This window comes from Phyllostomus hastatus, unplaced genomic scaffold (assembly GCF_019186645.2).
Source record: "Phyllostomus hastatus isolate PE091 unplaced genomic scaffold, TTU_PhHast_1.1 phas_contig_148, whole genome shotgun sequence".
In the NCBI taxonomy this organism is placed as follows: Eukaryota; Metazoa; Chordata; class Mammalia; order Chiroptera; family Phyllostomidae; genus Phyllostomus; species Phyllostomus hastatus.
In genome coordinates, this window is record NW_025333607.1 from 2,492,119 (window position 1) to 2,516,485 (window position 24,367).

Here is a 24,367-nt window from a genome sequence, read left to right on the forward strand (position 1 = left end):
AGCATTTCTCCAGTTTTTACCTCAGGTTACAGTTCCAATTAACCACCAGAAAATTCCCACCAGGTGTTCAGGTCAACAGCAGCAGGTGGGGCCAGTGATCTGAGGAGGGGACCAGGGCACAACAGGACAATGAAAGGTGGCAGGAATAAGACAAGTCAGCGTGATGCTGTGCCGACGTCAGTGCGCGTGTTGGCCAAAGGTATGAAGGCTGATGTGGGGGTGTCTGCTGGGTGGGCAGGTACATCCCAACATCCCCACACCCTGATTGGTAAGAAGATCCTTATGAGAAATTACTCTACAAAGGAATTAGCATAGTTTGCAAGACTTTCTCGAAACCATTCCAAAGGAAGGATGAAGAAAAGCAGTGGAAGAAGATTGGGGTGTCTCACAAGGAGGAGGGAACATCCCACTGAGAGCAAAGGATAAACAGAGTAGACATGTACCCCAACCAGGGCTCGGGGACCAGGGGGAAACCAAAGCACCGAGCATGACAGGGATCCTGGCTCCCCCGACGGCAGTGTGTCAGGGAGGCGTGGGTGAACTGCGAGATGCATGCTCTCAGGACGCCAGCTTTGTCCTCACTTTGGTATCTTAGCCATTAACTGGAGTGAGTTAACTCTGAGCAGTTGTCTAGTATATGGCAAGGTCAAAGGAGAGACCACACAAGCGCAAACTTAGGGAGGACAGATGGAGAAAAATCAACAGGAACTTGTCTCGGCTGCTAGTTCATGGTTTTATTGACTTTCTCCCTCTGAAGAGTCGTGACAAAACTGTAAGTAGAACTCTGAAGGGTGTGCTCAAGTGTTAACACCAATAATACAGGTGTTTGATAGTGGTTAAATCAATAAATAGGTAAAGTTAGAATCCTAATGGAAAGATCAATGTTATGTCCCCCAAAAGTTATGGGGAAGTCCTACCCCCAGTTCCTGTGAACATGACCTGATCTGCGGATGTACAGGTTAAGACGAGGTCGTGCTGGAGCAGGGCAGGCTCTTACTCCATTGTGACGAGTGTCCTTACAAGAAGAGGGAAGGAGACACAGAGACAGGCACAGAAGGAAGATGGCCACGTAGAGATGGAGACCAAGTGAAGCCACTGCCAGCTGGGTGAGGCCTGAGGCTTCACGGAGCTGTAAGAAGCCAGGAAGAATGCTCTCCTGAGGCTTTGGGGAGAGCATGGCCCTGCTAATCCCTCATTTTAGAACTGTAAGAGAATAAATTTCTGTTGTTTTAAGATACCCAATTTGTGGTAATTTGTTAGCAACCATAATGCAATCACCAAAAATGAGGAGGAACTGAAGAAGGACCATTGACTATAATTGAGTTCTTTGCTTTTCCCAACAACACAATTAGTGGAAGCAATGGACCATTCAGGAATAACACTCAGGACAAACACAGTGACAGACGTTCCTGGACCTCAGGATCCCACCTCACACATCTCATTATGCCCTGCAGTCCTGTTCACAGGGTCCTGTTCACAGTAAGTGCTCGATCAGTGTCTGCTGAGTGATGAGTGAATGAGCGAAGTGAATGGATGCTCTCCACATCAGCACTTTAAGGGAAGTGCCGTAGGCACAGCTCACAAATGCATCCGTGTAAAGGCACAAAAGGCACTTGAAACTATTCCCTGCATGAGTGATGCTAAATTGCAACATATTTAGTTCTTTCAAATCTAACTAAACGAAATTTAACTTAGACCAATAAAAGTAAAATGTGAACATATGAGAGGTACGATCTACATTTTCATTCCATATCTTCCAGTTGGAAGGAAGGACTTTTTCTTTGTGAAGTCTTAAGCACTTCGCAAGAAAATTTATTTACTGAAATTATCTCGATGTGGTAAGGAAATGGAGTTTGGTAAAAAATTAAAACATGAACTTTTTCTTTGAAAATCACAAACTAAAGCATCCTGTTTCTTTGTCAAAACTGAACATTTTACCAAATCCTTTCACCATAGTTTTGCTGGTGTGCATATGTGTGTATGTGTGTGTGCGTGTGTGTGTGTGGTGTACAGAATTTTAAAAAATAATTTATGAACAAGCTGCACAGGAAACCCTCTAATACTTCCTGAGGAACCCTAAGTGCTTCAGATGTGGCCTGACTGGGAACTTCTGCCAGCCCCGTGTGTGGCCACCGCGTGCCGCCCAGATTTTATGAGAGTCGGTAACACAGTTCACCTCACCTTCGGCATCCAACATTTTGGGAATATCCAGATGCTTCTCTGCGATTTCCATGGCCAGGTTAATATTGCCTATTGGGTCATCCTGCATGAAAAACAGCATTGTCAGTTTTTTCAAATATACTTTTGAACAAGGCATGTAAACAATGTCTTCTATCTACCTCACTTTGGGGAAGAGAGCTTCCCTTACACACGAAACCATAATGGTATAAGTGATTTTTCTTCTTCTCTCTTCCCAATCACTTCAAACATTTAGAAGAACATCAAAAATGATACAAAAAACACACAATCCATGCACTGTGCAATTCATAAAATGGGAGCAAAGGTTCAAGAGCACAAAGGTTTTGCAGGTGGGAGGAACGTGGTAGGGCCTTTTCTCTGGGCAGGATCTGGAAGGTGATCATGGAGAATCAGTCTGACACCCTGGTTGTAAACGTGAGAGGGGGAAGGGGGAAAGAGAAGGAAACCCGCTGCTGGGTGAGTGCCCGCTCACGATGAATGTCACCGAATGGCTCAACGAGCAAAATCATGCTTCTGCATGTCAGAGATGAGAAGAAATTACAAAGACTTGAAATTGCAAATGAAAACTGTGAAGAAAGTTTCTTACGATTACATTTATCTTACACTGTACAAACTGATTCTATATACAGGGTCCGGCAGAAGTAAGGCTTCCTTGTGTGTGGTTGCTAGGGTAATAATATGGGTGTAATAATTTAGAGGTTTGATTTGAACACTTCACCTAAAATGTCATATGGTGTGTCATTGAGTATGATGTTGTTACAGAATTATGTGCTTATGATTTTGTAATAAAAAGGGGGTGTTATGTGTGCCAGACCCTGTATATAATGCAACAAAATAAATTCAACCAAAGGTGTAGAAGTGAAATACTGAAAAGCTAAAAGACTTTACATTTCTTGTTTTGACCCATTAAAGAGATTGAACACTATGAATCTGGGATAGGGAGGGGGCGTAAGAAAGAGAAATCAAAATGAAAAGCAGTGTTAGTCCAGGAATGGCTGTGATGAATTTTAACATCAAAGCCATTTAAACACGTTAGAAACTGCCATGCTTTACAATAAGAACATTCATTTTAATATGGTTCAACATTTCAAAAGTGCAGGCTTCAAAAACATAGTCACAGCATTCGAGGAAGAAGCCAAAGTAAGCTTCCGGCCTCGCAGAACATCTAGTTATTTCAGGCAAAAATCTACTTTGACCAGACGTTGTTAGACACAACCCAGGAGCATTTCACAGACAGCAGCCACGCCAAACAGGGAGTCCCACCGGCTGCTTCATGCAAATGTTCACAAAGCCACAGCACTGAGCAAAGGTTTCCTTCTTTTTGTTTTTGATATAGAAGAACTTCAGCATTAAAAACAGAGAGGAGTGACTCTGAGACTGTGAAAGTTATCTCACTGAGACTCTAGCTCACAGAGACAGTGTGGCGATGAAGCATTTTCTTGGCTCGCCACCTGACCATGTGACCTTGGGCAGATTACTGAATTCCTCACTTTCTTCATCTGTAAAACTGGGATAATAATAATGCCTAGTTCATATGTACAGTACATTAGATTTTGCTCTACATTGTGAAGATTGAATGAATATATGTGTAATATATATAATACTTATTAATATGCATCAATATCAATGCATATGTGTATAAACACATTACTATGTTATAGACCATACACATTAATACATGCATACATATATGATAAACATGATGCATTTATTTGTAATAGTGTCTTATCTAGAACTATATAAGCATTAGCTGCTACTGTTAATTTTCATTTTTTTAACCATCACAGATGGCCAAATAGCATAGGTTTGTTTACCTTTTGTAATAAAAACTGACCATTACAAACTACTATGAAACTAGGTCTGTCTGTCTAGTACAGTCCCCTCATTTTGCAAATGAAATAAAGATTAATTGATAAAATTTATACACTGTATATATGAAACACTCCAAAAGCTCAGGGATAAAATACACACTTTGAAAAGTTGAGAAACTCTCGTGGCTCTATTCCCTTAGGCCACCTCCTTCCTGCACAGAGCAGTGGCACGAGGCTCAGGCGTGCTGGTGAATGGGCGACAGCTAACACGTGGAGACAGCCAGGGTGCCGCCAGCAACCATGCACGCCACACAGGTGAGGGCAGCATGCACTCCGATGTGAGGGAAGCACAGCAGCGACTGAGACCTGGGCCCGGACAGCCACATGGGAGACTACAGTGGGGGACCGCAGTGGCCAGGGAGGGGGCACCCTCGGGGTTAAACCTTTGCACAACGTTACTTCTAGGGCAGCAGAGACCATCCACCATGGGTGGACGGGCATGGATTTCTTTTTTCCAGCACAGATTACATTTTTACACTTCTTTCAAAGGGAGAGTTCAAAGACTGCTTGAAACTTAATAAGCACACTGAAGTTTAAGCCTGAAGGGAGAATTAAGATTTCCTAAGTTGAGTTTTCTGAAGCAAGCAAAGCCCCCTGCAAATTCCTCAAACTTCTTTCTGAAGTTGTGACTAATATCTGCATCACCAGCAAGATAATTAAGAAATGTCCCTTGTGTGACACGTTAATCAGTGCTGGGCAGATTAGTCTGCAACTCAGTCCTGCAGAAAAGGCAAAGGGTCTTGAGCGAGAAGGCCGGGAGGGTCTGAACCTCACCCCCCAGCACCAAAACATGCCTCGCGCAGCGTTGCTGCCAAAGATGCCTCTTGGCAGCTGTCCTGCTGTCCTCTTCTCTTATTCACAGTCTAGGAACGCAACATCTCTAACAAACATGCACAAAGCCTCACTGTAAAAGTCAAACCCAATCAACAGTGGCTTAATGTGGGCAAAAGGGGTGACTGGCTTGGGGCTGTCCCGTCCTCAGGGTGACAGGGGAGCTTCTCCGCTGTCCTGCCCGTGTTCAGTGAGCCGGGCCAGGGGCTGCCTGGGTGCATGCAGAGCTCAGTGCTGATGTGCTCGTTTCGGGACCACATGCGGGGGGCGGGCAGGTCGGACATGCGGGCCCAATGACCTTGTTCAGCTTTGAGTAGTCAATGAGGTCAGGCCGGTGCCGGTGGATGAGCGCACAGAGTCCGAGGCCATCCTTCCAGCTGCGCCACGTCGGGAAGAACAGGACATGAGTTAGTGCAGAGAAAGCCACAGGGTCTGCACTGCTCAGATGGTGGCCTAAAATTCAGGCCACTCAGCCCCTGACTGCTTTCCGTCCAGCTCCACGCACAAACGGCCCCTGGACCTCCCTCCCTCCCCACCCGGTGGCCTTGTGCGCCTTCCTTGAACACCCGTCTTCTTCCTGGGGTCACCAAGGACTGCCACCCCCTTGATGTCCGCTTCCCATCTTCAACTTCAGGCCCCCCATGCCTGGGCCTCCTCCCAGTCACCCTCCCCCAGTCAGGTTCAGTGCTGGGAGTGCTGGCAGGGGCCAGAGGAAAGATGTCTCTTGGCAGCTGTCCTGCTGTCCTCTTCTACCACTGCCCCTCCAGTCCCGATTGCCCCCTCCCCCTCCAGTCTCCCTTCTGGACCCAGAGTCGGCCCACTCGCCCCACACAAGGATGCCAACTTCAAATGCCCAGCACACACGTGCCACTGAGAGTTCTCACACCCCTCAGGGCCACTCTTAGCTCCCAGGTAGCCACTGTCTTTCCTCACAACGAAATTTTTTTAAAAGGGCAAAGACATGTAGGTATGTAAAAGACTCAGCAGAGAGGATGTGGGTGTCAGTCTGCTTCCCTCAGACACCAGCACTACCCATTTCCAGCCATGGCAGGCCGGGGTGACCAGCGGGTCCCCTGACAGCTGGGGTGGGCATCTGACACTGGCCCCGGCCCCACCCTCCTCAGAGCGTGTGCAGGGCCACCTCTGCACCTCACGGTCCGCTCAGGGCCAGGTGCCTGGTAGACACTCTAACAGTGTTTGTGGGCCCAGAGGAACCTCCCCAAGTTTTCATGGGTCTCATGCTCATCCTCCATCTCTCTGATTCTCCGTTTCTTTTCAGGCTGACTGCCATGCAGAGGGTGAGAAACTAAACCACTCTCATGTAAGAGCCCAGAAGATCTGCCTGAGGAAAGAGATCAAAGCAAGGGATGAAATTGTGGTCCCAGACTGTGTCTGGATTTCCTTCATCCAGTTTTCTATAATTTTTCAAACACGATTCTCCTATTTCTCCTGAATCCCAGTGCACGAGGCTGATCTGAGGGAGATGGGAAGGGGCAGGGGGTGCCACAGGGACCTCAGGCTCTACTGCAGTCTCTCCTCCCACTAAGGAGCAATCCCTGCCACCATTTCCCAATGCCAGGTGAGCTCCAAGGGAGGCGGCTTCCTACACCTCACCTTCTGAAGACCCAGCCCAGTGCCACATAAAACTCACTTGTAACCTTGGAGCTGTCTCACCAGCAGCCCTCCCCTTAACCATGTCTTCCCTGAGAAACCATGAGAATGAAAAATCCGACAGCTGTGGTCCTGCTACAAACATAAAGGCCTCTCAGGCAGGAGGCAAAAACGTGAGTGTGAATGCACAGCATCCTGGCCATCGGGATCCCGGCGAGAAGGGGCGGCCCGGCGTGCTCACCTGGTGTGGAAGTTCTGAATGTTGACGTTTCTGTAAGGAGCGGTCTTCCTCTGGCACCACAGCAGCAGGCCTTCCTTGGCAGAGGTTTCTGGAACGACAGCCAAGAAAAGTGTCCACAGGGACACACTTACCACTTCCTTCGCACGACGTCTGCCACCTTGCCAGGGCCCACGCCTCCCACGTCTTCTCTTCTCCTAGCTTCCGCCAGAGGACGGGAGCTGGAGCCCTGCGCCTGGCGGCCAACTTCTGGTGACACTTAGGGACTCAAAAAGGACACTGCAGGTGCGACTGCAAGTTATGACATAATACACACGAAACTTACCTTTCATATGAAAATATGAAAATGTATACAGTTCATGACTTAACTGTCATTCGCCTCGTTTATAATTTACATTCTCAGGTAAATGAAATCCACAGAGGCCACTATGTCTAAAATGTATATACCCTTACCCAGAGATTTTATAATACTTAAAGATTTTCATTGGTAAATTTGAGTTTTAAGCAACTGGACGACCCACACCCAGCCCCGGGCACCAGGAAGCTGGGCCGGGGGATGCCTGCTGCCTGGGCGCAGACCGGCACTGCAGTCCCAGCCGCCCCACCCTGCCCTCCCAACACTGCCTCAGGCTGCTCCAGCCACAGACCAGCTAGAGATGGCACCCTCCTGCCGAGTGGGGGACTCCTCTAAGAGCAACGCAGGCTTAAGGGTGCCCCACTGGCCTGGGGATGGCACTGCAGAACAGGGCTCTCTGTTCCCAGCCTGCCTGCCCTTCTCCTGCACAGGGGTCAGCCAGGGGCTTTGGCCTGAAGGCTCTCTCTGCCATCATTTGCTCTCCCTCTTCATCCTCCACAGACACATCCCCAGCAACTCCCATGCGCTTCTGTGTGGATGGAATGTCCATGTCTCCCCAAACCCATGTTTTGGAGCCCTAACCCCCAGTGGGATGGTATCTGGAGACGAAGCCTCTGGGAGGCAACAGGGTTGGAGGAGGTCATGAGGGTGGGGCCCTCACGATGGGATTAGTGGCCTTTGAAGAAAAGAAACCAGAGTGCACGCATGCGCATGCTGGCTGGCTGTCTATGTGAGGACACAGCAGGAAGGCAGCCATCCACAGGCCTGTTGAGGGCCTTCAGCAGAAGCAGACTGGGCTGGCGCCTGATGTTGGACTTCAGCCTGCAGGGCTGCGAGAAGAGAAGTTTCTGTTGTGGAAGCCGTTCCGTGAAATACCGCCTCAGCCTTTGCCTCTAGGCACCCACAGCTACACACACCAAACAGCTCCTCAAAGCCATGCACAGAACCTACGATTCTACTCCTGGTTGAGTTCTACCAGTTTGGAGAAGCCTTGTGAACATATAGACTCTCTGGCCTTTCATTTGAGTAGGGGCTTCTAGTTGATTTTTCCAAATCAAAATAAGTATTCCATAATTTTTTATCTAAATTGTCTTTCTAGTTCAGATTTTTCTTTGACCCATAACCCAGTTGAAATAAACACACTCCCAAAGTTTCATGTGCTATAAGAATAATCTGAATGATTCATATTCATGTCTCTTGCCTAGCAAATTCTTGTTAAGGAAAAAGGTAAAGACTTTATTAATATATGAACTAGTACAGGTGTTGAAATATGAAACTCCATACTTAGATGTTTTGCTATATATAAGTGCCTGCTTTTGGGTTCTGCCCAATGTAATGAATAAGAAAAAGCACATCAGGGGGAAATAAAACTATATTTTTAGTTTAAATGAAAATTATGTTAGGAATAGACACAGATGTAACACAGATCCATAAAATCTTATTGCTGCTACTGAAGTTTAGACGCACAAGTCAGTGAGTTGCACCTAATTTCTTCCTGTCTGACAGCTCTAAACACTCTGAGGCTGTCAGCATGGAACAAAGTTCTCTCCCCGTTTAACTGGTGGCTCTAATCAAAGCTGACTCTCTCCTAAATCCATTTCCAGGCGTTCAGCAAGGTCAACAAATCTGTGCCAAGTCTGTCCCTGCCCATGAGACACCCAGCTGCCCGCAGGTGCAGGTGAAACCTGCAACATGGCCCCTTGGCGCACACATGTCCACACATGAAACCCTGACCGGGGTGTAAAAGCATGTGATAAATAGGTCATGTCACCTGTAATTCCGTCATGCATGTGACACACCGGGAACCCCCCGCACCTGCACCTGACTGCCCTCACCAGCAGAAACGTTTGCCTCGAGTTCGCCTCTGGGACAAGGCTCTCCGCCCCCTCTGGTAAAGGAGATGGCTCCTCAAAGAAATCAGCAGTAACGACATCTTTGTCCACATAATATGCATCAGTGAAACCAATGAAATGATTTTAATACAGACTTGCAGAAATTAAGTGAGGTTGTTAAGAAATGAGTTCATAAAGTAAAAAGAATAAAAACATAAATTAGGAAACTAACATCATCTACTGTGTTGGACACTGAGAGACATCCAATTCAAGAGGTTTAGGCACTTTGTTAATGAAATGATCACTTTTGAATGTTTCATTTCAGCAGCCTCTGAAAAGCAGATTAATATATCTGTATGTGGTGATCGCTCACAAAATACTGTGATTTTATTAATTATTAGTAATAATTTGGGGCAAACTCTCTAACAGATAATACCATTCAGAGCTACACCTGAAACAGAATTAAGTTTTCAAATCATATCACCACAATTTGAAATATGTAACCAATCAGAAAAAACCCGAGGTCAAGTTCACCTCTGTAAAAAAGGATCTGCTATTCTAGCAAAGGCAATAGTGTGAACAAGATTTTTTAAACTGGCATTTGTTCTTTAAAGTAGGTTCACCTGTTTAAGTGTTTAAATTTAGAAGTACATCAAATTTATAAAATTACTCTAAGTTACTCTTTTTTAACAAAGCAGGAACTTTTAAGAAGCATCTTTGTATTTTCATTAGCATGAAAGGAGTGTATTTAATAAATGTACATCGTCCGAAGTTTTCCAATTCCAAGTATTTATTAATTCTAGCTGGCTGAGACTGAATTAGGGAGGATTTAATAGCCTTACATCTTAGCTTTTCAGGTGATATAAGTGGAGTTTCAGTGCTGGCTGGGAATAATCTAAGTGCATCAGAAACTCTTTAAGGACATGTATTATAGGGTTCATGTCATCTGGTAAACAGTAGGCGGCAAATTGCTAATTTTCATTATTCATTGTTTGGTTAGTAACTAAAATCCCTTAAAAAGAGCAGTGTCAGAGGGTCCTCGGTTCGAGGCAGAATTACCAATGATGGCCCCACCGTCACCATCCAGGTACCTGGTTATCTGCTAGGTGACCAAGTCAGGGCAGGCTGACCGGACAATTCAAACCACCCTTAAATTTGTTTGGCTGTACGTTTTGGGACTTGAGACCTTAATAGGAAATATTCTAATTTTAAGAAGGTCAATTTCACCATTTTCAGCAGTGCTGAATTCATCAAAAATATTTAGGAGTACAGTGGACATAAGACTAAAGATTTCCACCTTTGGTTGTAGCACCAAGTACTGGGACTCTAGTATAAGGAAGGAAAGAAGGGGGGAGGAAGGAAGAATAATGAACAAACTTGGATTTCACCTAATCAATGTTTGCACCTGAAAATCAGTGTCTCAGCTGTAAATCTACAGAATTCTGTTCCACTTGTGAATGTACTAGTATAATAAGCAATAAAGACACTCAAAAAAGTGTTCATCTGAAAAAGCGACTTCTGTTCGGAACAGGTGCTCATCTCTTCCAAAGTGGCTCCGCCCCCAGGACTGAGACAGCAGGGCCAGGGTCCTCCCCACTCAAATGGAAAGTTGTGAGGAGCCAGTCTGCAGATCTTTCATTCAGTCACGGAAGTGACTGTTCAGTTTTATAAAACCACGTTCGAATTTTAATTTACAAGCTCAGTTTACACGTCGCTCTGTGTCTCTTAATACAGTCAGATTTTTACCTTCGACTGAGATGTCCTGAATAGCGAAGCGGAGGATGATGGTCCAGATCATGCCCAGGGTCATCTTCACGTTGCCGTCGACAATCTCTTTAGGGAGGAAAACCAACAGCAGGTTAATGTGAAGACACCATAAGCACTACACAATGCTTTCCTGTAAGTTAGGTTTCCCATAAGTTTTGACTTCAGAGCTACTGGAAAAAATATATATGGAAAGACAGTTTTATGTTTTCATAAGTGTCACAGTGTGTTCTAAACATGATATTCATAACCAAGTGTCTCCTGTTTAAATGAATTCTGAGTTAATAACAAGCACAAATCTTGCATATGCATAATCAGTGAAAACAACCCATGAGTTTCCCAAGTTTAAGGACTAGGTGAGCTACAGTTTGAAATGCAATCATATCCCCTCATCCTCAGGGGGTACATTCCAAGACCCCCAATGGATGCCTGACACCGAGGACAGCACTGAACCGTGTACATACTGTGTTTTTTCCTACACCCACACCTGCCCACGTAAAGGAAGCACGCAGGGTTTCTCTTCGGCATATCTGTATTGCCAGCCCCACTGCTCCCTGCTTTGGGGTCATGATTAAGAAATTATGGTGACTTGAACACAGGCCCTGGATATCGCCACAGTGGATCCAATATCCTCTGGGCTACTAAGTGATTAATGGGCAAGGAGCACATACAGCATGGAGCCAAGGGACAAAGGGGTGACTCACGTCCCAGGATGGAGTGGGACAGGCCAAGATCTGATTACACTACTCAGAGTGCTGCACAATTTAAAAACTTAGGTACTGCTTATTTCTGGAATTTTCCATTCACTATCTTTGGCCTATGATTGACTATGGATGACTGAAACCATGGAAAGCAAAAACAGCCGATATGGGGGGACCACTGTAATGAAATAAAGAGAACTCCGGCTCATCGCCACCCTGGTCCTTCTTCCAGCCCCAGCTGGCAGGTTCACAGGACGCTGTGTACAGGGGCAGGCAGGGACTCCCAGGGCCCCACAGAGAAGGAAGAAGACACATTCCTTCGCAGCCATGAGTTCTTTCTGAGAGCCGATGGGATGCATATGTTCTTTCTCACTCCTATAACAGGTTCGGAGTGGACAGCATTATAACAGACTGTTCTTTGCAAATAATCCTGGAGCCTGGCTGGCCATTCATGGCACCACCTGCTCTCATCTGTCTATGCTCACAGCCAGCAGGAACCTGACCCACCAGGACACCCTGGGGTCCACAGCCACAGTGGGGCCAGCCAGTATGGCATCAGGCCATTCCTGTCGCAGCTCACCTTCAGCCCCGATGGACACCAGCTTCACGCCTTTGCTGGCTATGTAATCCAAGGCTTTGTTGACATTGGCAATTTTGTGGAATCGCATTTTTCCTCGGTCAGGTTTGGGCAGCCTTTCCCCTGTCAGGTGAAAACAGATCAGTGTAGACAGAGAAAGTACTTGCCGTCCCCCAACCCTCACCTCCCGGGATGTGGAATCGAAATGTCAAAGTTCAGAGTCATGCTCTCCTCAACGAAAATGGGTACCTGTTTCTGATGTGCCCCTGGATTCTCAAAGTACAGAGAATTGGAACATTAACCAAAACTCCTGAGAGCAGACGGACCAGTGGGGAGCCATGCTACTAAGGCCATGTGCTTTTCAGATCTGCTGAGCGTCCAGCTGGGCCCATGAGCCCAATTACAACGGGGTTAGGAAGGATGCTGCTTGGTGTCCGGGAGCATTTGGGGTTGCTAACTAGCTGCCTGAGGAAGGCAGGGCAGCCTAGTTCAAGTCCCAGAGGTGGCTACCAGGGCTCCTCCCAGACACCTGATTCTGAAGATACATGGATCAGGCAGACTTGCCATCGCCCTTCCCAGTCACACCTTCACAAGGGCGATCCATTCTCTAGTCCAAAGTCTAAACCAGCCCGCTGAAATCCAGGGCAAAGCACAGCCCCCTAGTTATGCCAACACGTACACTGGGCTTCTGCTTGCCAGACAATTTCTGGGATACGCACGGGCTGGATGAAGGATGCAGAGGGCAGCATGGTGGGTTGTCACATAACTGTCATTTATTTCTTCTCCAATTTTGTTATAAGGTGGGTGATAGAAACACTAATATGCCAATGTTAAACAGAATACACTTCCTTTTTAAGCAGAAAAATAACTCCCAGCAGACTGCTCTTCAAGAGGCTTTCTTTTCCAATAACACCACGTGCTTGACCAGCGGGGGCAAGGGAACTCGTGAAGCAGCGTGTCTACCTAGAGGCCTGTCTGCTGCTCACATGCACGAGGGCAGGATGGGTATGGCACCGAAGCAACGCTTGCCACCAACCTGAGATGACTTCCAACAGCAGCATGAGCTTCAGGCCATTCCTGAAGTCCTCCTCGATGTTCTCGATCTGGGTGCCAGCTTTCCTGAGGTGGGAGTTACACCAGGCAGTGAACGTCTGTAAGAGAGTGCATGTGACTCAGCACGGCCCTCCGGGGTGAGCCCTCCATGGGGGCCACACACCATGTCTCCCACCTTCTGGAGCTTCTCGGGTCAGCAAACAGAATGTGATGGGAAGAATGTTGTGTGGCCCAAGGGTAAGGTTTTAGCAAAATTTCCCCTTTAGAGACAAAAACCTTTTATTTGGTATGCCAACCTGAGGGTTTTTTGCCTTCGGTTTGAAAAGGTACCACGTTTACACCCATGCCTTCGGAAAACTCTGTGTGTACAACAAAACCAAGCTTGCCTGCAAAATGGGTGCGTAAATAATGTATAAAGACCGTCTTACTTACATCAAATGTCTTACTGCAGAGCAGAGGGTGGGTGGTATTGTGTAGCAGAAAGGGGAAGAGAGGAGGGGCCCATCACCACTAATTATCCACGAGTTATCCTGCATAAACAACAGTCTTAAGCTAGTAACTAGTCAATTAAGAAAATCTGCAGTATCGTCAATCTTCAAAAAAACAATCGCAGTGGTGCTAATAACCTACTCCCGGCGCAGCCCTGGATTACAAAGACGGCCAGACACAGCGCTGCCCTGCAGGGGCTCCCGGCCTGGTCCTGCTAGCGAGTCTCCAGGCGACCTTCAGAGGAGAGACAGGCTGCACGTGAAGTGGCACCCAAAGGCATTCTGTTTATTTTTTCAAGGTCTTTGAACTTGGCTTCCACTTGTGCACAATTTCCTGCCAAAACCAGATTAGAAACACTCCCAGCAGCTGCTGGCTCAGAATGTGAACTGTCCCCAGTCTTTCAACAGCTGCTGGGCTCAAGAACAAAGTGCCCGCGTGTCACGCCGGGCGGACACACACAAATAAGCTGCGTTACACACGGGAAAGGGAACCTCTCAAAAACAGACTGCTCCAAGGAAGATTACAAACTGACAGTTTCCATAAAAATGATTTTCCTGGGTAATAAAGAGTATTTTCAAATTTGACTAATAGTCACTTATCGTAAGAAATATGTGATGGTGCACCGTTGGTGGGACTGCAGACTGGTACAACCACTATGAAAAACAGTATGGAACTTCCTCAGAAAACTAAAAATGGATCTGCCTTTTGACCCAGCAATTCCACTGCTGGGACTATATCCTAAGAACACTAAAACACCAATCCAAAAGAACCTATGCACCCCAATGTTCATAGCAGCACAATTTGCAATGGCCAAGTGTTGGAAGCAACTTAGGTGCCCATCAGTAAATGAATGGATCAAAAAACTGTGGTGCATCTACATGATGGAATACTATGCAGTAGAAAGAAAGAAGGAGCTCCTACCCTTTGCGACAGCATGGATGGAACTGGAAAGCATTATGCTAAGCAAAATAAGCCAGGCAGTGAAAGACAAATACCATATGATCTCACCTTTAACAGGCACCTAATCAACAAAACAAAAAAGCAAGCAAAATATAGTCAAAGACACTGAAATAGAGGACAGGCTGACAGAGACCAGAGGGGAGAGGGGAGGGAATTTCAGGGGAGAATGGGAAGGGTTTACAGGAACAAATATAAAGGACACATGGACAAAAACTAGGGCGGGGGGGGGGGGGGAATGGGAGGGAGGTGGGGAAGGATGGGTGGGTGGGCTGGAATGGGAGTAAAGGACAGAAAACTGCACTTGAACAATGATTAAAATAAAATTTAAAAAAGAAAAGAAATTCTAGAATTTCTTAAATTCTAGAGCAAAAAGAAAATATAGACACTTTCTTGGATTTGCAACAACAAATTTTCCCGACAACCCAAACTAGTAATTACTTTTCCTAGAACTCGTGTAAATTTTAGTCAAGTCTAAATGGAAGAGGCACTCTAGGCCATATAGTCTAGTTCTGTGCCCAACCCATGCGGAAGGCACTTTTCACAGGTAGCTATGGAAATGTAAATTGAGTGGAAATTAACATTTTAGCTCCTTGGCTGCACAAGCCATCTTCTCAGAGCTTGAAGGCCACACGTGGCTCATGGCTGCTGTGTCAGATGCTGTAGACGCAGACCCCTCCCAGCATCACGAGAAGTTCCAATCGACAGAACTACCCTACATAAACAAACTCTGTTTTATAAAGCTAAGATTATTACAGGAGTCTATAATTTAATTATATAAATATGAATTCTTCGTATCTGCCTTTTGAATAGGTAATACACTCCCTTAGTTCCAAATTCAAGTGGTATGAAAGGCTCCAAAGGGGAAGCCTCCCAGTGACCTTGCCCAGAGGATAGGATTCATCAACGCAGGCATACGCCTCTCCTTCAGCCCTTCAACACGGGGCCTGGAACCCACACGGCTCTGCACCTGGCTTTCTTATTCACTTAAAAAATTTAACCTAGGGAGCATTCTGTATCAGTAGAATCACTTCTTTCTACAGCAGAAGAATATTCCACTGTGGTATATATACCATCCTTCATGTAACTTCACGTAACTAGCTCCCTACAGATGGATGTTGAGGTTGTTTCCAGATAACTAGGTTTTTCTACTAAGAAAACTTTGCAGGCCCCATACACTGCAAGCAAAACTCTTTAAAAGGTGGTGTTTCTTAACTAGCAATGTCATGACTAATCATATGCCTAACTTTCAGGAAAGGCACAAGAGAATAGCAGGTTATGATTTTTTTAAATGGAATTGATAGAAAGTATGATATAAAATATTTAGATAGTTGTTTCTACTTAGAGTCTACTTAGAATGGGCAAATATTGCTGGTGTAAATGACCTTAGCCTGTTACCATGCTAAGGCCCTTCATGATGAAAGTATCAGAAGCACTTTTGGATGTAACCCCAACCCGCTCATGAAATCAGTACAAGCTTCCTCACCCTACTCTGGAATCCTACAAAGTCTGTCTGTTGCTACCTTCCTATAGGTATACATACCATAGATGTAAATTACCATAAGTAATTTTCAGGTGTGCAAATCCAGAAAACAGATTTAATCATAAAGTCGATTTTTGAGTTAAGTCTAATAAAATGCCCCATCTTTTTTTTAACAATTTTTCATTTTTCAATTATATTTGACATACAATATTTTATTAGTTTCAGACGTACAACACAGTGATTAGACATTTACATAACTCACAAAGCGATCACTGCAATAAATCTAGTACCCATCTGACACCATACAAAGTTATTATAATAGTATTGATGATATTCCCTATGCTGTACTTTACATCCTCATGACTATTTTTGTAATCACCAATTTGCACATCTTAATCCCTTCCCCTCTTGTCACCCTTCCCACTATCCCCCTCCTGTGCAGCCATTAGTTTGTTCCCTGCATCTATGAGTTCAATTTGGTTATTCATTTATCTTGTGTTTTAGATTCCATAGATAAGTGAAATCGTATAGCATTTGTCTTTGTCTGACTTATTTCACTCAACACAATACCCTTTAGGTTCATCCATGTTGTTGCAGGTGGCAAGATTTCGTTGTTGTTGTTTTTTTTTCTTATCCTCCCCTGAGGACACATTTTCATTGATTTCAGAGAGAGAGAAACACTGATGTGAGAGAGAAACATCAATTGGCTGCCTCCCATAAGCGCCTGAACCAGGACTTGAACCCACAACCTAGGCATGCGCCGTGACCAGGAATCGAACCAGGAACCTTTTGGTGCACAAAATGACGCTCCAACCATATGAGCCAAGCAGCCAACCCAAGATTTTCTTCCTTTTTATGGCTGAGTTTTATTGCATTATATGTATGTATATCAATTCATCTTTATCATTCATGTATTGATAGGCGCTTAAGTTGCTTCCATATCTTGGCAATTGTAAACAATGCTGCCATGAACACAGGGGTGCTTGTACGCTTTCAAATTAGTGTTTTGGGTTTCTTCAGATAAATACCCAGAAGTGGAATTGCTGGGTCTTTCTTTGTCTCTTGTCATAGCTTTTGTTTTAAAGTCTATTTTGTCTGGTACAAGTATCACTACCCCAGCATGTTTCTTGTTGCAGTTTTCATGAAATGCCTTTTTCCATCCCTTTACTTTCGTTTAGTCTGTGTCTTTCCATCTGAAGTAAGTCTTGTAGGCAGCAGGTGTAGGGGCCCTATCTTCACATCATTCAGCCACCCTCTGTCTTTGGATTGGAGCATTTAATCCATTTGCATTTAAAGAATTGTTGATATGTAGTTATTGTCACTTTATTATTCATATTTTTTAATCTTTTTTCCTTCTTACTTTAAAGAAGTCCCTTTAACATTTCTTATAATATGGCTTTGATGGTTATAAGCACCAGCAGCTGATTCTTCTCTGGGAAGCCTGGCATGGGGCTGGGACCACTCGCTCCTCGGAGGCACCTCTGCAGGTGACATATGCCTCCTGATTTTTAACTGCTACACGTGGGTGTGGGACCAGCCCGTTCCACATCTCCACCCCTCTTACCAGTCTGGATGTCCTTTCTTCTGTAAATCTTTAGTTGTGGGGCTTCTGTTCAAAGAGACCTCAGGTGGTTCTTAATGAGGGTGTTCTGCAGTGTAGCTGTGATTCTGACTCTGGGAGGATTCAAGAACGGCATTTACCTGGACTGCCATCTGCACTGGAAGCGAGTGTCCCCGTCTTTAATGACCATCCCCCAGAGCCAATCAGGGGACCCCTAAACAACTTAAATGTGAAAGGGATCCCTGCTCGGTGATAACAGCTTACAAAGAGGCCAGTGCACTCTGAAAAGGCACTTCAAGCCAGGTACCAAATGTTTCATCTCATTCTATTCACAGTTTAAATTCCCACAGCTTATGGAGACCGTTCCTAGCATTTCCCATTGTCCAGGGTTTCCATGAAAAGCCCAAATGTGTGGAGGGTTTACCAGCAAAGCCACAGCACAGCAACCAAACCCCACCCGTTTTACTTGAAGGCGTCTTGGTGGATTTTCTTGCTGACTGACAGGCATCTCTAAAGCCTGTGGGAACTAAATCTTGGAGGGCTAGGATGGAATGAAGTGTGGCCCAAGCTCCTTGGTTCAACCCAGATTACCAAGGGCTGTCCCTTCCTAAGAGACACGGTGTCTATGAACCGGACATAGACCACCAAAGAAAGAGGCCGCGCCTCCCAGCCCACAGCTAACTTGGACACTGCCCTGTCACCTCTGGCCAGGCCCCAGGCTGGCCTGCCACTCAGCCCTTCCAACCCCTCTCTCCGGCAGAGCAGCCCTCCCCCACTGCTCCATGCCTCGAGGGAAAGAGAACTGAGATGGGAGACCACAAAAGCTTCTGCCTGTGGAAGGGAAAGGCAGGTGCTTCCAGGCCTCATTACCCTATAAAGAAGCTCGTGACAGAGCTAGGGGACAGTGCCGGGTCACCACTGAGCAAAGGTGGGCAGCAGTGGGGGTCTCTGCCTCACTGCGTGTGCCCTGCAGACACCAGGGCAGATCTCAGCATCTCTTCCCCAGCCATAAGGGATGACAACCCACAGGCCAGGGCGCGCAGTCCTGTAGGCGCAGGCTGGCCCCCCGGCCCCACATGGCCCTCTAAGGCTGTGGTCCAGAAACTCTCCGAGCACCGGAAGTGGAGGAGGGGTCTGGGGCTACAGTAGGTGAGTTCCCAGGACGTGCAGTGTTGTGTCTTCACGCAGTAAGTCTGAAAGTTACTCAACCATCAGCAGTGTGCCTCCTCAGTTAGGTTCCTGGACATACGCTAGAGGTTCGAAAATCCTCTTCCACCCCCAAGATGTGGTGGTTGAGAAAACTATTAGCTGAAGGAATTTCCCAAGAATGTCTGTGAGCAAAAGTTGTGAGCCCATCTGATGGCAGGCCAGGCCATTCCTTCTTTCATGCAGAACTTACCGGCAAAGACCCAAATCCATGAGAACTGCGTGTGACACTGCTACTTCTCTCAAAGTTAAATGATACAATACAACAACCAGCATAGTGTGCTGAATGGCAAAGAGCACTGGGTCCTTGTTGAAATGCTGAGATACGCTTGTGTTACTGAATGCTGTGCATTTGAATTTGGCTTCTTTCTAAGTTAGTTAACTCTGTAGACATTACTGCCTTCAGGGTGTCCAACCTTTTGGTGTCTCTGGGCCACACTGGAAGAAGAGTTGTCTTGGGCCCCACATTAAATACACCACGATATGTAATCACAAAAAGCTCATAATGTTGTAAGTAAATTTACGGTTTTGTGATGGGCTGCATTCATAGACATCCCGGGCCGCATGTGGCCCAAGGGTCACAGGTTGGACACCCCTGCATCCCGCTGAGAGAAGGGAAAGGGCTTTCAGTCGAAATGAGTGATTATTTCTATCACTTACATAACACAAGTTCACATTTTCATCTGGATGACTTTATCACCTGCATACACAAATGAGGACCCAAAAAAAAAATCAACCCTGAGTCTGACACAATGCATTTCCTGTGATTAGTTCATTATCACTGCTTTTAGGTAAGTCTTCCGGAGCTGGTTCCTGGGAGTGGAGCCGTTCCACTTACTTTATCATTTTCTCCAAACAAAGAATGTGGCAACACAGTATCTATGAACCTCCTTTATACTTTTTAAACCAGCTTTTATTTTGATAATAATTATATAAAATACTAATTTCAGACCACACTTCCTGAAATAGAGATGCAGCCCAGTCTGGGGTCTTTGAACAAAACAGAGCAGGGTCTGCAGAGGGCTGGGACACGGGGCAGGGCCTGCAGCACGGAGCTGTGGGCAGGCAGGCCTGACACTTTCGCCTCCAAATGCGCTGATCGTGAAACAGCATCGTCTGTCAGGCCCAGAGGTTTGGGGCAGCGTCAGAGTGTTCTATGATTTGGGGTTTACATATCAATTACTTTCCTCAGTGAGTAGAGACATCAAGAGGTGCTCAGTGCCAATTCTAGCCTCGCACCTTCTGGGGTGGGACAGCGAGCCCCAGGAGACTGGGGACGTGGTCCCTGGGAGGGGGCCTGGAGAACAGGAGGAGGCCGGCCCAGCTGCAGGTGTGGCTCAGAACTCAGATTCTATTTTTGACTTTGACACCATGCAATTATTTGCCCTTTGCGTCCTGACACATCCCCAGCTATAAAAAAAAGAATAATAACTGTCACAATCAACTAACTGTATGACCCAGTCCAAAAGCTTATCAGGAGGAGAAATGTAAGTGCCGCAGGTCAGCACAACTGCTACTCTGTTGAGCTCATTTTCTGAAGGTGCCCCATTAGTGTTTCTGTTCACGGCAATCACTTTAGTAGTGTTTTCTCTTCCACCTCACAAATTCCCAATTTGCCAAGACTCCTTCTAATCACTTTCTGGTCCTTTCTACATATTTGAAAAGTAAGGGACTCTAGAAAGCTGCACACCAGTGCAAAATCTCTGGGTAAGAAAGGGTCGGGGGTGGGGGGGACAGGGCTGCTTCTCTAAAGTAGCTGTGGTTTCGGCTCTGGCATTTGAGGAAGAGCAGGTACCGGCAGGCGCTGGGTCACTACCGAGCTGCACAGCCCCACAGCCAGGAAGCCCCAACCCACCGTCACAGAAGGACCTGCTCTGGTCCCTGCAAATGCCACACTGACCCAAACAAGGGGCTGCTCCAGAGTCAAGTGAGAAATCAGCAGCACGACCTAAAGTTAAGTATTCAAACATTCGACCTTCTTTCAAACACATGTAAAGTGCTTCTGCTGGCGTTACACTGAGATCAGGGAAGGTCCCTGGACCCAGAGCCACTCAGAGTGGTGGCTGACCCTCAGCACAGTGAGCACAGGGTACTCTTGCGGACTTGAAAGATTCCAAAACTTCAAGGTTGCCAAGTGTCCTTTCTACTACTTGCACAGCACTGAAGAAATGGACTCGGGGCAAGAGGTATGTAAGTGGGAGAGAGTTAATTCTAAGGATCCTGCACGTGCCACCATCAATTACCAGATGTCTCGGAAGTCCACTGGGGCCCGACTGTTCTCAGAACTTGTGTAAGCAAGCACCTCTCTCCACAGTGAGCAGCGCTTTTATTCTCCTCCCACGAGTCTCTGCTTTGTCTTCCAGATCCTGCCAGATAATATGGCAAGCAACAGCTCAGGTTAGCAATCCCTCAAAATCAGCCTCCCTAAAATCTGAAGCCTGGCTCTGTGACTGGCTCTGTGTCTGCTGTGGGCAAGTCAGCCTGCCTCTCCTGTGGCTCATCTCTCCCCCTGAGGGCTGCACTATTCGCCTAATCCAACTAGAAGTCTGATGAACTCTAAGAGACTGGAAAATATTTCACAAATACAAGTGCTTTAGAATCACAGGAGAATGGCAATCAGTGACAGCAATTCAGAGAAACTCAAGGTGCTTTGGGTTTAAACTGAAGTGGAATTAGGTCATTGCAAAGGAATAACAAAGACAGTTGTGCTCACTCGAGCACAGGAGACATTCCAGCTCCAAGAAGATGGCATGCACAGCTCAGCACACTCGCAGGCCACTGCTGTGCACAGGCGGGAAGGGACTCGGGAACCCAGAAGGGCGCCAGGTCAGATTTATCAAAGTGCTCGATCTCTCTTCAAAGAACAAAGAACAGCAAAAGCATATCTCAACTTCCTCAAGGGACAAGGCTTCAGCACACTAGGTTTTGCTGATGGGGACAAAATATTTTGCCCGTGCATTTAAAAAAAAAATGTACTATTGACCCTGGCTGGCATAGGTCAGTGGATTGAGCATGGGCTGCAAACCAAAGCATCGCAGGTTTGATTCCCAGTCAGGGCACATGCCTGGGTTGCAGGCCACGGCCCCCAGCAACCGCACATTGATGTTTCTCTCTCTCTCTCTCTTTCTCCCTGCCTTCCCTCTCTGGAGATAAATAAATAAAATCTTTAAAAAAATACAAAATAAATTAATTAATTAAAAAATGTACTGTTGTTCCTAAGGGACAATTAATATAAAGGGTTATGCTTGAATCAGGACTTGGTTCATAGTGCAGCAGGTACAAAGAGTCTTAAAATTAGCTTGTGTCAAAAGGCAAACCCCACTGCACTCCACGGCCCAGGGAGGGTGTACACTGTTTTCCCCAGCTCTGTATGCCTGCGAGTTCCCGAGTCCCACATTAAAAAACCAAACGGACACTGCAGCCTCTAATCCTGCCTTCCCCACCCTTGGGTCACCCAAAGAACCCAACACTCAGCAGGTGCATCTCCATTCACATATATAGCACTAGTGCCAATTCAGTTCTTCAATGCTTCAACTTTAAACGGCAACAATTTCAGTTGTAAGTTAACTGTAACCTCAACAGTACCAAAATACTGCTTTTCACGTGGGTTCCAGGGAAACTCATAAATACAAATTTAATTACTCAAAGACAAAGAAAGAGAGAGACAGTCTTTTTCCGTTGATTCACACCAACAAATTCTGCTGCCTACGAGCAGGATTTCAGATCTCCTCCTACTAGTGTTAGAATGCCTAACACTCTCATACCAAGGGTACAAGAGCCACAAACATCACCGCCGCCACTGAAGGGGACACATGAAGAGGCAGGGATTTTGTTTTCTGTTCTTGCCGGTGCCTGGAACACTGTGGCAGTAACTATTTGTTACAGAGCATCTTGTTCATTAGACTTTCCAAGGCAGATGAGAGAGAACATCAATCACTCAGATTTTTTTAATTCAAAAAAAAAAAAAGACGGAGGAGCTAAAAAGCTGCATCTGCTCATTATCCTGTCAAACTCAACTACAGAATCGTTACATGTTAAAAAGGACTCTCTCTGTAATCTTGCCAAAAACAAAAAAAAAAAGTACAACCTTGTAAAAGATAAAAGGCAACCTCCCTGCTGGGGCATCTAAAAATAGGACCTGGCAGGATGGGACTTTAAGAGAGCAGGCCAGAGGCAGCGCTCTCAGGGCTTGAGGAGGGCAGGTCCCGTCTAGGCCTGCTTTTACTCAGAAATCCCAAGCCACGAGCTTCAGGCTTCAATCTCCAGGCTCATAGACTGGCTTCATTTAGACCCTGAACTGTCGGGAAAATATAAAGAAAGGTGCTAAAATTCTGAGGCTGCCTAACAGGAAAAAAAAAAAAGCTTTTCAGGATTTTTAACAAAGCCAAATGCACCCCAGACTAATTCTGCTTTAAGGAGTAACCTCTCTGATACGTGGCATCTCCCCCCTAACTTCCAGAAAGAATGGAACAGATTGACAGTATGGAATTTGGAGAGGGAAAGAGGCTGATGAGGCTCCTTGACATTGGGAAAAATCTGAGTGTCCATGGGAAACACGTGCCTCGTCTGGAGCACCCGTCTGGGCCACCCTACCACCCGTAAGCCACTGACCCCTGGCAGCACGGCACAGCGAGTGCTCTTACCCCGGACTGGGAGACAGGAGTGTGTTCTGCTCCGTGCAAGGCGAGCTCCCTCCTCTTGCAGGGGGTCCGCCTCCGTGAGATGCCCAGGCACTGGTCCCCATCGCAGGAGTGCCTGTCCTTTGGATTTCTTTTGAACTGGTATAACCCCTCTCCAGGTTGTCACTAATTTGTTAACATCTTTAACTCATGTTCACTTTTATATTTGCATGTCACGATGTCACCTTTAAAAATTATCTTTTATTACACAGTTTTAGAGTCTTTTCTCTAAAAAGAGGTCAAGAATCAAACAAGCTAAAACATTCACTCACTATCATTCTGATCTAATCTGACTGATTTCAAGGAAGACAAAGAGTAACCAGTGTGTGAGAAGGGCACGCTGACCTAACCGACGCCTGCCGTCTGCTGGTCCTCGATCACAGCGTGCTCCCCCGCCACCTCCCACCCCATCCCGTGGAGACGACAACTGCCTTCAGGCTCGGCCCACTGTGTCCCTTCTCCACGCCAAACCCAGCGTGTGTCTCCAAGCGCCCTCTCACACCGGTCGCTGTGAGTGACACTGTGCTGGTGTTGAATTATTGAGCACTTTTCTCTGTTTCCTGAAGATCTTACATGTATCTAGGAGATAAAGTATTTCCATCTGTTAATTTCCTTCCTGCTCAAGAAAATACCCGACAGCCATTTTCTTGCCACTCCCAGGAGTCCTCATCACTCATCTTCCGAATTCTTCTTTTCCAGCTGCAATTGCTCATCCCTGCATTTCTGTCCTCCTCAGGGTGGAGCCAGGTGGCGCAGCAAGGACATGGGACACTTCTCTGAGCCACTGGTGGCCCAGGCTGGTGTGCAACCCTGGCTATCTCTGTGTTAGTTCCAAGGGGTGTTTTAAAAGTCTTGAAACAATATTCTAATTTCAAAAAAAGATAATAGCATTCTCTCTTCAAAAGAACAGTTACTGATCTTGATGAAACTCCCCATTTTAACTGTTAAATGGAAAACACG

At 46.2% G+C, this 24,367-nt stretch overlaps 1 protein-coding gene across 1 annotated transcript in view; it reads right to left on the reverse strand.

The window, feature by feature from the left end:
- The window catches only part of ACTN2 (actinin alpha 2), a 65,078-nt gene that overhangs the window by 26,236 nt on the left and 14,475 nt on the right, over positions 1–24,367 (reverse strand). The window contains exons 2-7 of the mRNA XM_045860439.1: positions 13,016–13,130; positions 11,983–12,102; positions 10,684–10,770; positions 6,754–6,841; positions 5,200–5,278; positions 2,182–2,263 (exon numbers count right to left, since the gene is read on the reverse strand). Coding sequence (XP_045716395.1) covers positions 2,182–2,263; positions 5,200–5,278; positions 6,754–6,841; positions 10,684–10,770; positions 11,983–12,102; positions 13,016–13,130 — 571 coding nt within the window. The remainder of the gene's footprint in view (positions 1–2,181; positions 2,264–5,199; positions 5,279–6,753; positions 6,842–10,683; positions 10,771–11,982; positions 12,103–13,015; positions 13,131–24,367) is intronic.